Source organism: Bactrocera latifrons, unplaced genomic scaffold (genome assembly GCF_001853355.1).
Source record: "Bactrocera latifrons isolate USDA-ARS-PBARC rearing strain unplaced genomic scaffold, ASM185335v1 scaffold_2, whole genome shotgun sequence".
Lineage (NCBI taxonomy): Eukaryota > Metazoa > Arthropoda > Insecta > Diptera > Tephritidae > Bactrocera > Bactrocera latifrons.
Genome location: NW_017535518.1, coordinates 4350606 through 4363673, shown reverse-complemented (window position 1 = coordinate 4363673; position 13068 = coordinate 4350606). Strand labels below are relative to the sequence as shown.

At 34.8% G+C, this 13068-nt stretch overlaps 1 protein-coding gene across 2 annotated transcripts in view; it reads left to right on the top strand.

Moving 5' to 3' along the window:
• Positions 1–4248, top strand: part of LOC108967900 — a 161678-nt gene extending 157430 nt beyond the window's left edge. Inside the window, exons 5-6 of one of the 2 annotated variants that reach the window (XM_018931572.1) lie at positions 2345–3030; positions 3103–4248. In XM_018931572.1, coding sequence (XP_018787117.1) covers positions 2485–3030; positions 3103–4236 — 1680 coding nt within the window. In that variant the 5' untranslated portion in view covers positions 2345–2484 and the 3' untranslated portion in view covers positions 4237–4248. Of the gene's footprint in view, positions 1–2344; positions 3043–3102 lie in introns of both variants that reach the window. The other variant, XM_018931571.1, reaches the window with a different exon arrangement.
• Positions 4249–13068: the final 8820 nt, after the last annotated feature.

Here is a 13068-nt window from a genome sequence, read left to right as displayed (position 1 = left end):
ATTTTAATTCTATTTCCTGTTACTAAATCTATTTAGGCGTGATTTTATTTAATAAGTTCACTGATATGCAATTTTAGCTGCCGTTTGGAAATAATTATAACGAATTTGACATAGAGATATTATTTCAATATTTGCTTACCCACATAATGGCAATGCATTTTTGGTACAATTTATTTACTTTATTAAATTATCTTTATGCAAAACCAAAAATGCAAACATAAACTATTTTTAATTATATATTGGTAGCCGAAAAAGTCTTTTCATATTTAGTCAATAGATGTCGTTGCAGTCGTATATCTCCACTGCTGCCTATCACATTGTATCATAAAATATATGTTGGAAAAGTATCCAAAAAAAAATTAAATTCGGGTAAGTTGAAAAAAAGTTGAAGCTGTTCAAAAATGAGTAAAAATAATGAAGAAACTCACTGTATTTTGAAATTTTTGTATAAAAAAGGGAAAAATATAACTCAAGCCACCAATGAAATTTGTGAAGTTTACGGAGACGATGCTGTATCAATTCGTGTAGCACAACAATGGTTCGCTAGCTTCCGTTCTGGAAAATTTCGATTTACACTGATGGAATATTGTATCTTCGGAAAAATAGTAAAAAGGGTCCAAAATGGTACATGATGGTAAGATGGTAAAAAAATAAGTTAAAATTTGATTAAAAACGGAAAGACTTTTTTCGACAAACCAATTTATTATGGAGCTTTCTAATTAACGAATACATTCTCCATACACCCATACGTAAATGATACCTTCTTTCGAGCACCAAAGCTCATAAGTCGTATTTGCTTTGACACCGCTAACGAATTTTCCAAGCAATTCGTTCCATATGTTCGATTTCCGCATATGTCGACTCTTTTTACATACGTCCGTATGTTTGACGTTGTACTTCTCAATCGAGACCAATACCCAATTTATTTAATTACGAACAAACCGATTCCCAAGCGAATTGTCGCTGTGATTTGATTGCTATTTCCGCCACAGGCGTCCATACCACCCGGACTTAATTCAATGATTTGCACTAGCACACACACAGAGCTATGCAAATATACATATGTCGACATAACGGTTTGCCATGGCCATGAAGTTAGTGCCTAGGTCTCTGTGGGATGCTCTACTTTGCACTGGAGAAGTAAAAATCAATTTCTCTCTTACAACGTGTGAATTGGCGTTAGTCGTTTGCTGACATTACCATTCCAAGGGAGTTTGGGTCGTGGGAGTTGAGCGTTCAAATGTCAAAGGTTGTCATTAGAGAATGGAGGAAAAAGGCGCAAATTTCGCATGTAATTTTTCGCTGCAGATCTCGTTAGTTTTATACCTTGAACTCAAAGTAGAAATCACAACATGTTGGTTGTATTAAACACACATTTACATATACATATACAAATTCTGAAAAAAAACTATGTGCTGCCAAATCATATTTAAGAATTTGCAAGAAAATGGTTTGAACCAATCATATTTTCCGCTTTATTTCGTTCCCTAACAATTAATGGATTTCTAACTTTAAAAGTAACAAAATACAATTTTAAATCGAACTTTCTATTAGTTTTAGAGTTGCAACCTTTTAATGTGTAGCCGCTGAGCTTAAACAGCTCAACCAATTGATCTTTAAAAGCGTTTTTTTTTTTGTCAAAGAAATATTTTTAAAATTTGCTTGTGAAATTTCTCGAAAGCAAATGGATCAGTGTCAAATTTTTTCTGTCTGTTCTGTATACAGTTGTCCATAGAATTTTGTGGCAAGCTAAAAACTAACAAAAGCGTAAATTTGTGTCCTTAAAAATTCAACTCCATCCATTCCCTACTTTTTCCCGACCACAGATCTACAGCAACCAGCTACTTATAATAATAATATCAAGAAGATGATAAAATATTCTTATTCTACAAACCGAATTTTCGGTTTTCAGTTGATCAAAGATATCGAAGAGAAAACAATTCGATTAAGGAGCTGAAGGCCATCCCAAAATATGCCAAAAAAAATTTACGAGTATTGGAAGAATCGTACGCATTAGTATATTATATCTGGTGGGAACTACCTTGGAGGTAACAAAATAAATATTGATGAAAATTGAATATTTTGCGTTTTATTTATGGGTATTTTTTTTTCACAGTACCTATATGTAGGATAAGAAGGTGTCAACACAATTTCGTCTTGAATTGTGTTTGTTAATTTTATATTACGTTTACTTTTTAAATGAAATGAAACTCAAATCAATCCACAAACAAATTTGTATACAGAAGAGGCAACTTAAACGAAATTACACGCAACCCTGTCATGCCCACAGCCTTCTGTCAACATCAACAATTTCTAAACGCTTTTTTCGCTCTTTTCATTTCAGCATCAACTCATGTCAAACACGCAGCCAATATTTGCGTAGCGCTACTCCACACATACACCCGCAAGCGACGAGTTCCCGCGAACAACCAATCAACGGCTGACAAAGCAACAAAGTAAAGTTAAATTAAAGCACGCGCCTAAATGTATGCAACGCAACGTGCAACGCAACTTGCTAAAACTATAACAATGGCATGCAGCGTGCAGAAGCAACCCACTCAACCGCAACACACAACCGCATCAGCAACGGCAACGGCAGCCGCTGCGATACCACCCACCATGGCTGTAACTGCAATGGCAAACGCCAACAATAACACAAACAACAACAACAGCAATACGAACAACATAGCCAGCCAAATGGGCGGCGGTGGCAGCAACAGCGGCAGCAATAGCAGCATGAGTGGCGGCGGTGTTGGCATTCTAGCCGCAGCTATCAGTGACGCGACCAGCAAACCGCTAACACCAAAACCGCGGGGCTCATTACCGAATGACGCAAGTCAACCGCCACAGGTGGAATTCCACTGGCCGCCCATACCGGTGAGCACGCACACCAGCAATCTGCGCCTGAACATGATGAATCAGAATCCGAAGGACCTGCACACGGCGCGACTCATGATCGAGGAGTTGCGTACGAAGGTGCGCTATCAAGCGGAGCACATAATGAAATGGCGGAAGGCATACGGGCTACAGGTGACGCACATTGTACATTTACTACTTTTGCCTTGAAATGACATTAATGAAATGCATTCTTTTGTTCCGCAGATGCAGCAGCACTATCGCTACCAAAAGGAGAAGTCGGATCAGTTGAACGCGCTGACCTCACAACTTCTCCTGCTGGAGTCGCGTTTAAAGCGTAGACAAAAGCAGATTGCGAGCCTGCTGGGCCATCGCGAGCTCACCATACAGCGACAGCAAAAGATTATCGATACACTGTCGAATCGTCTGTCCGATCACGGCCTGGATGCTATCGAGGCGAACTTCACCACGGAGCTGGATTCATTGAACGACTCCGACTCGGCTGTGGTGCTGGAAGATATCGACTCGGATAGCAGTAATATGCCCTTTGGCGCAAGGCGACGCAGCAGCGGTGGCGGCTCAGGTGTTGGCATGGGCTCCAATGCCACACAGTGCGGTGGCGATGGCATAACCATAGTGCGCTCTATTTCCGATGCCATCGAGACGAATTTGAAGTACAGTGCAGTGCGTCGCAACAATTGCTACCTGCGCCGCCCGGAAATATTGGAGACTGTCTACTCTGTAGAGGAAGATCCAGAACCAACATCAGATGTGGCAGAGAAACGTGATAAATTCCGCACACGCTCCGAGAAAGCGCTGAGTTCGAGTTCCACGGAAGGACAAATAGATAGCAACTCTTCACATGCACCGGCGCACGCTTCGACACATACCACATTGCATCAAACTAACGGTACCGACGTGGAGCGTACCCAAGAGAATATACGCATCACACCTCCATCACCGCAACGGCAACTCAGCATTTCCAAACCTCTAGAGTCACCGACGAAGGACGGCTACACGGCGTACAGTGTCATGGTGCCGCAGCTGCGCACCACAGCTGCCACACCGACTACTGAGCGGGTCAACACTTTGGCGGGCACTGATGTCGATGGCAGTTCGCCTGGCGTTAAATCGCAGGTAACGAACTACAATCGGGTCATGTCCAACCATCGCTCGGTGACCAAACCCAAAGATGTCAAATATAAACGTATCAACAAGGCCAAGTCGAAGAGTTTGGAAGAATTACGCGGCCGTCTCAAAAATCTGGTGGAACGTGGCGGCAGCACAGGCAACGGACTCGATGCTCATGGCGCCGGTGGTGTTGGCGTTGCTCCCTACACACACGGTGTTATGCCGCAGACCGCACAGTCATACGCGTGACAATGGCCATCATTTGGTGGCTCCAACGCTACGCTCGCCGTTATTGCAGCTACGGCGCCGATTGCCTCCTTCGATGCCGACATGGACGACTATGCAGTGGAAGAAGAAGAGTGTGATTGCATGAAAATGGTGGCGCCTAACGAAAAACATGTCACAGAGTCTGCTGCTAGCGATCAAATTGACGTAGCGTGTGATTGCGCGAAAATGGCGGCGCAACCACAGGCGGAAGTCTCAACGCCTACTAGCGGCACCATGGCGGAAGCCGCAGAAAGAGAGTGCAAACTGAGCACTTCCGAAGAGCAATTGCGTTCGCAACCATTTTCGCCACTCAAGCATTGCATACCCAAACGTTCGTTGACTTTGCCCCGCATACTCGTGCCGCAAAGCGCATTTGGCTCAAGCGGCGGTGGTGCGGCTGGCTCTGGACGCAGTGGCGGCGGGCGTAGTGGTTTCTAGCAGATAAAGAAATTTTTCATACGTAATTGTGATAAAAAGTGAACAAGCCGAACATCGCTCCACGCCTCTCAGCATTCAACTTTCTGCTTTCACCTCGACATTTGCACTGATTTATTGATTTAATTTGTGTACTCACTTTGTAATTAGCTTTTCAATCATTTGACTTTTGTAACATATGTTTCCTGATTTTTCAACTACACTAACTAGTTTCTATAGTTTTTAGCGCCTAGTTTACTGTGTTACTCTTAAGTTTGCATTTATTTTGCTAATTGCTAGTTAAGCTACCAGCGCATTTATTCATCGACAATTACGTACATAGATACATACATATTTCGATTCAGATCTAAAGAGTTCCAAAGATCGTGATGCATGTATTTTTAATTACTTTATGCTAGCAAGTAATTAATTATAATTTTCTAATAAATTTAATATTTTCAAAATATGCAATTTCGTTTTTTCTTTTTGTATGTGTTTTCTTTTAAGAATCGGCTTTTTACGCACGAAATAACATTACAATTGTGTGTGAAAAATTTCGCATAAAAAATTCGTGATTGTATATAACAAAACAGATCATGTATGCTCCAAAATATCATTAATACGAAATTTTTTATCATGTGGCAACACCTTTTAAGGTATTCATTTGTACATATCCATAGTCAGTTTAGGCAGATCGTTATATTATTCTACATAAAAAATGTTTCTCTGATTTTTTATTGAATACCGCTTACATCAGGGTAGCATATAACGCATTAAGAAATTTTATTGAATTAATATTTAAATTAAAGTTTGCTTTTAATTTTGTGATCCCTTAAATAATCATTAAAAATACATTTTTCCAATTTGAAATAGAAAATGTGTAATTTTAATAAGAAAAATCGGATTAAAATTTTAAAATTAAAGCTTTTATCGTCAATAACAGATTGTAAGATAAAAAAGTATATGTTAATCCAAAGAATCACAAACCGCAGCTAAGACTAGCCGTTTGAAAAATTTGGACTGTCAACATAACAGCTTGTAACGCATTCCAGAAATAAAAAAAAATATATATATTGTCATCGTAAGACTTTTTAGTAAAGCTTAATTTGACAAAAAACGTATAACAAACCAAGTAATCAAATCAGAACAGCCCCTTGTGGAGAGAGAGAGAGACGGGAGCAGAATTTGAAACAGATATCTCAAAAGCAGAGAGACTACTTCGCATATAAAGAGATCCACCTCGCTATATATCGCTTTTCTCGCTTCTGCTTCAATACAGCTTTTTGCACGGTCCAAAAGCGTGCCGTATGAGTGTTTAGCTAATTGGCCGGTATGGTCGCCAGTATGTAAGCCTTTTGAATGGTCTCTACGTCTGCATAACGCTTTCTTTTCATGGGCAAATGAATTTTTTCCGGAAAGAAAGAAGTCGCACTGTGCTACATCAGCGAGTGGTTAATGATTAAAATCTGATTTTTCATCATATAAGCGACCCTCGAATGTTGGATTCTGAGCAATTTTTGATCGTCAGTCAATTTGTGCGGAACAAGCCGTGCACATACATAAATCGATATTTTGGAGATGCTCAATTCCATTGCCATGAACTTCAATGATGATTTAGGCTAATTTTGGTGAATTCACGCACAGTATCGATGGAATTTCTGGTGACCACGGATTTTCATTGGCCCACATGTTTATCGTTATTTATGTCCTCACGACCATCGCCTTAAACTTTTTTCATCAATTGAAAGGTTTGGGTAAAAGTTTTACCAATTTTAAAACAAAATTCAATGTTGGCCCTTTGTTCGAAGCTCATTTTCGCACCGATAACACAAACATACTGACACTTAAAACGCAATAACTTCACGTCCATTCAATGTCATGAAATTCCCACTGGACAGTCGATAAAGATAGCAGATTCTAACACACCAGTCGACATATAGATGGCGCCACCACGGGGCGCTAGTTTCAAAAAGTTTACTATTTACCTGTTTACTTTGGAACACACCTTGTATAAGATTTTCTCTCGTTTGTTTTTAAAACTACGTTTTCAATTTTACATTACAAAAATAACAAGTTTTATTGTATGTCGAAGTAAAAAAATAAAAATTGTCCAAAACAACTGTTGTATCTCAATTAAAGCCATTTTATGATATTTTAGTTTATAATTTTCCAGTTAGCAATGTCTTTTAAATAATAAGCAATAACCTATAAATATCCGTAATAGAACGATCCTATCAACCTTGTTACTTTTATTCATAATTTTTAGATTTTAGTGGAACAGCTCTCTCCTCTGTTTATAGTTTAAATTGGGATATGTGTTATTTTTCTAGGCATATCTTCACAACTTCCTCATTATTTGGTTGGTTTGGTTATCAAGAAAGTTTTCCAAGCTTCATTTTCCCAGTCAAAGCTTTCATAAAATCTGTGTTTTGTTTGAATCGCCGTATTTAAGGATAAACAAATATTCCACATTGCTTTATCATTGCTAAATTTATCACCTAATTAATTACAGAGTTCATTTTGAGGAAATAACTTTGGCAAATACTATGTCTCACCTTCCCTTTTACCTACACTGATAGTTTGTACCGTTTTATGAAACTCTTACGTTTTATTTTTATTAATTTTTGAGACCTTTCTAAGGACCCTTAAAGTGGGAATAACTTGATGTTTGTGTGCGCGAAAAAGGGGGGCAATATCTTTTTAATATTAAAAAAAATTGTATTTTTTATTTAACGTTTGATCAAAATATAATATAAGAAATGCACATATCATAAAAAGAAGTGCACATTCAATATATTTATAATTGAATTGATGAGCCCTTATAATGTGCTAAGATAACCATGGTAACAAAAAGTTTCGCAAGCCTGCCCTATACACATTTTGATATTTCTCATATCGTCTTAATACTTATAAGAGTACGAGATACACTGACTGCAACAAAAATAAATGCAGATTTCTAACTAAAAATCTACAGCCTAAATAATCTATACAGATATTTTCGTCATAATTAAATGTTGACACGAGCTTAAATACTATTATTACAAATATATTACAGAAACTAAGAGTTTAAATAAAGGCATATGGATTTTGTAACCATGAGCACCAATTTGTGTCCCGTATATTCATTTTTATTTCAGTTGGTGAATAGAATGTTTATAAGCATATAAAGGGTTTGATATATTTCAACGTTCCCTACTTTTTAAAGAAAAAAGACAGGCATGTTTATTATCAGTCGAAAAAATTTTCTTTGGCATTTATTTTTTGAAGATTTTCTCTTTCAAATGTTCGCCGCGGCCATCCGTTGAATCCAATTTTCGATGACATTACAGCTTAGCACGGCTCATGTGATCTGTTATAAAAGGTATTGAAACAAGTACCTATACTTGATAACCCAATACAAAACCTTTTAGGCTAATATTAAGTGTCGAGGAATAAAAGTGATACAACCATTTATGAGCTAAATGATGTTCAATATATAATATAAAAGATATTAATGTTATTTTAACAAGTTTTTTGTTTCGTTTTCCAGTATACTCGATCTTTGAAAAATAGCAGTTATCTTGAATAATCAAATATTGCTTTGCTTTCCATCAGAAAATTGCTTGCTTTTCACCAGAAAAATATGCCTAGCTTAGGAAGAATCTTTCCGTACATAAAATAGTGTTAATGTGAATAATTCGTTTTTTTTTTTACATTGTTCGTATAAAATGTTATAAATATTTCCGTTGTTACTAGCTCTAAAGCTGTTGTAAATATAACTATTTAAATATTATATAATAATTATATTTACCAACGTACCTAACGAGAATTTATAATTACTCCAACTTTATTGAGCTATACCTGACTCTTCTGAGACTGAATTTGGTTTTATTGTACTAACACAGGCATACGAATCTTAATTGATTCATTGCTTAGCTCACTTTATACACTTTGTACACAAAAACGTATCTTCGATAGTATTTGGACATATCTGAGAACAGCAATTAGTTGAAAGTTTTTTATAAAATTAATTTTAAGTGCATTTATAAATACAACGCGGCACTTATACGCTGTAAATATACACATAAGTATCAAAACAAAATTATTTAGATAAAAAAAATTTGTTAAAGGAATAAGATATTTTATTTAAAATTTATGTGATTTTGTTGTTTTTGATAAACAAACTGTTTTTGCGTCTTTTATGAAGTGATTATAGAACATGTTTCTTAATCTACTTTATTGAAGAGGAAATGTCGTGTGTACCTTGAATAATGAAATAAAGTAGTTAGGAAAATTGTGAACTAAGAAATTTGCAGTTAGACAAAAACAAAATATTGGTAAGTGTAAAACAATTAAAAGAAGATGTCAAATATAAATATATATATATATGACTGTTTTATAAAGTCGACATAAATGTGCTAATATGGTATATAAGTAAGGGTGGGTAAAAAAGGAATATTTTTTATTCGCTTGGTATTCATAAATATAGATCCTTTGAGATATAAGATAAGTATGTATCGCCAAGTGTGAACTCGTTTTTGTTACGAGAAGATGCTTCGCCTTGCAGTTTTCTATTTTTTTTTTCTTTTTTTTTTTCGTTTTTTTTTTGTTATTGTCATACGGAATTTCGTTCTCGCTTCCAATTACTTGAAGAAATACCTCGTTTCATATATTGTGTCAAACATTGAATGCTGAAAAAAATTATAATTTCTTTGAGGTGTCTTATATCCAGTTTTTCAGCATAACAAGCAAAACGACATGGCTTTTTTTTTACCCGCCCTAAAATACGTATTTACTAAATTTAATTTCGTAAACCGTAATTATGACTCTTAAGGATATTATTAAAGTTCTGCTGACGTTAATGTTAATTGTTGAAAAAAAAAAAACTAAACATAAATATTAATAAAAATTTCAAAAATAAATATCAAAATAATAAATGTAATGAAGAACAACAGTAAAATTATTGTTTGATATATCGTTGTAAAATAATTGTTGATGCAAGCCTGTATTTTAAGCAACCGCGTATCTGATCAACTGTGAGTTTCAATTTCAATGTGCAAATTTATTGTAGGAAGTCTATCTCTAAGCAAACTTGTGTAGCTTCTAAATCAAATAAATGCAACCATATACCTTCTACCGTTATAGTTTTTGACAATTCAAAAAAAAAAAAAAAAAATTGCTGATACAAACATAATCAACAAATATCACTCATACGCCTGGGAGCACCACTCCAATAGTAAAAGAAAGCTGTATAAAGCACATAATTTTACAAAATGAGCATAAAGGAACATATAAATATTTACAAAAGCATATTTTTTAATTGATATTGTTGATAACTCGTCGCCATAGAGCTGCTCTGTTTACACAAATAAAAAGCTGTTAACTAAAAAATTTAATTACTCAAATTACCTGAAACGCTAACTATTGATATGTGTAGTGTAAAGTATATGTAAAACCTAAAGTGAATACTTTCTTTTTAGTAGAAATAAGTTTTTGAATTTATTATGCCCTAAAAAAATTATGTTTTTGTTTAACTCCAAACTCTCTTTCATATATCTGTGTGTATGTATATAGAAGTGTTAGACAAATTTGTTAAAATTTTCACATTTGTATACTAAAGCAATGAAAAGTTCGAGTATAAGCGAACATTGTATACTCTTATAACTTGCTAGAATCAAAGCCGTGGGGATGCCTTGAGGTATTCGGTCATAATAGTACTCTTTCTGAAAAAATATTCAGCTTTATGGGGACGAGCCGAGCAAGAACGCGTTTCATACCAAAAATATGTCGAATGTATGAAATGTTGAGCTATCTTGCCATCTCTCTAACTGACGATTTTCTAGCACTATATCCTTCACTTGTTAAATGTCTTCATCAGTTTAAGGGGTCGAAGGTTGTCCAGAACGAATTATGCCTTCAACGATCTTTCGACCGTCTATGATGGCTTTGTATCACTCGTAGGCTTGTGTTTTTGATTAAACCGAATCACCATAAACCCATTTCGGAGTTTAAACTAACATATATTCAATTTTTCATTTTCATTTAGTTTTGCTAAGATATACTATATTACATATTCACCGAGAGATACAGCTACCCTCAAGTTTAAAATTTTTGCATAACCCAATTACCAAAAAGAGGTGCTATATTCATTTAATTAAGAAATCTCACAAATTGACCAATATACCATATCAGACAAGGTGTAAAAACAAACGGATCTTTAGAAATCCGTATATTAGATATATGAGCGCTGATTTAATGCATTTTTAGCATTTTAAGACACTGTTATTAGAAAGAGATTATTTTTGAATTTCATCAATATTCTTAACCAGTCAAAAAGGCGTACGAAAATACTTAGAAGTATATGAAGTTATCAAACCGCTTTTACCAATTTAAAGCAAAAGAGCATGCTGTCACAAAAAATAGTGTTCCTGAATTTCAATACTAAACCTGTCAAACTTAAATTAACAAAGTACAGTCAAAGGCACTGGGGTTTATGTTTGTTTGAACACATATATTTTTCCAATATTTTCAGGAATTTTTGGGCTTAAGATCAAATACCTTGAGAGCACTATTTGTGAAAAGTTTTATTCCGATAACCGCATTGATGTCGGGTTTCTATAATGTAAAGTGAAAAAAATCAATTAGAATTTAAAAGTTTTTAATGTATAAAGTCGGCGTGGTTGTCATCCGATTTCGCGTATTTTCACAGTGTACGAAAAGGAATGATATAATAAATTGGACAAACTCACAAACCAAATTTGGTCGAAATTTGTCAAGTAATTCCTGAAATATAGGATTTAACCTAAAAGTGGGCGGTGGCGCAGCTCTTATCCAAGCTTTATATTTACTTCTATAAAGTTCTTGCTTATCAATTTGCTGCCTAAAATAGTAAAAATCAATAAATTTCACATATATATTTTTTTTCTTATTGTTACTATTGTTTTTGCCACCCTGGCGCTTCATACACCCATCGAAACATATGTATTTACAAGTGTTTGTAGGTATGTGCATATTTATTGTGGTCTAAAATGTCACATTTTTATTCAATGATTTTATTGTATACATAAATATGTTCAACACATTATTACATTTTATTACGGCGAGGCGAGGCACTCTGAAAATAGCAAATATTATTTTCTACCAAAGGTCATTGCTCTTAGACTTCTAAAATATGAAAAAATCTTTTGACATAGCGGACATACCAATATCATTAACCTCCACAAAACTATATTTCTAATTTGCTTCGGATATGCCACAATAGCTGCAACAGCGTGATCTCTAGAAACATTAAAGCCGATGAGTTTGGAGTCAGATTTTGATTTTACAATGTCTGTTTTCGTTTCGGCATTGGACATCCAATGAGCTCAGCTGGCGCTGGTAAACGACCAGAACTTGTTCGACTGCGATGTCGGTCTGGCTCAGAGTGAACCGTAAGAGGTCATAGAGAGACTACTGGCTCTTAGCAGAGTCCACATCGTCCCAATTATGGGTGTTTTGACTGGAAACAGTCCAATAAATATAAATATTATATCGGACGCTCTTCATAAAAGTTGTATGGAGGAAGGCGAGGTGTAATCGTCTTATCATTTCCTTCTGTATTTCCATGCCCACTGCTAAACGATTTTTAGTTTACATGTTGCAAGAGTATAATAACAAATTTTCTTTAAGTTAATAATTTTTATTAAGTGTATTTTTCTAAAATTTTTAAACTGAATGTTTCCGACACCTAAATAAAAAAATGAATAATAATACGTTAAAATATAAAAACGGTATTGTAAAAATTTATTGTAAATGAATTACTACCACATTTGATTTATTTGGTAAGATTAGCTAAAAAAAGTAATTAAAAATTAAATATGAACCACAAATATTTTAATTGTAGAAAATTGTAATAAAACTATTTGCTCACTTGAGGTTATGCATTAAGCAACTGACGAATTTGCTTAAAAATTAGTAACTAACAAAGCAGTAGTTTTGCATATATACTTATGTAAAATATAATTAACAAAAAAGTGCAACTATGCTGTGGAAAATACATATGCAAAATTAATTGTAAATTATTTTTAATTAATTAATTGAAAAAACAAGGGTGCAAAAGGTATTTTGATTAAACCTAAAATATGGAATACCTCCAGGAGCAGCACTAATAGTGTGGAGAGCAAACGCAACGGCTCTCAATTTATAATTAAAAATAAATAAAATATTGAAATTAATTAAATAAAAGCTAATTAGCTAATACAACATTTATCTCATTTAGCTAGCAAAATTATCGAAATATTAAAATTTATCGTTCCAAAAAAAAAAAAAGCAAATGTATGTGATGGCATCGTGAGCGATGCGCACGGAGAAAAAGCGTCAAATTCTGAAACCAAATTAGCTTAAATGCGTAATTTAAAAAAAAATTATAAATATAAACTTACT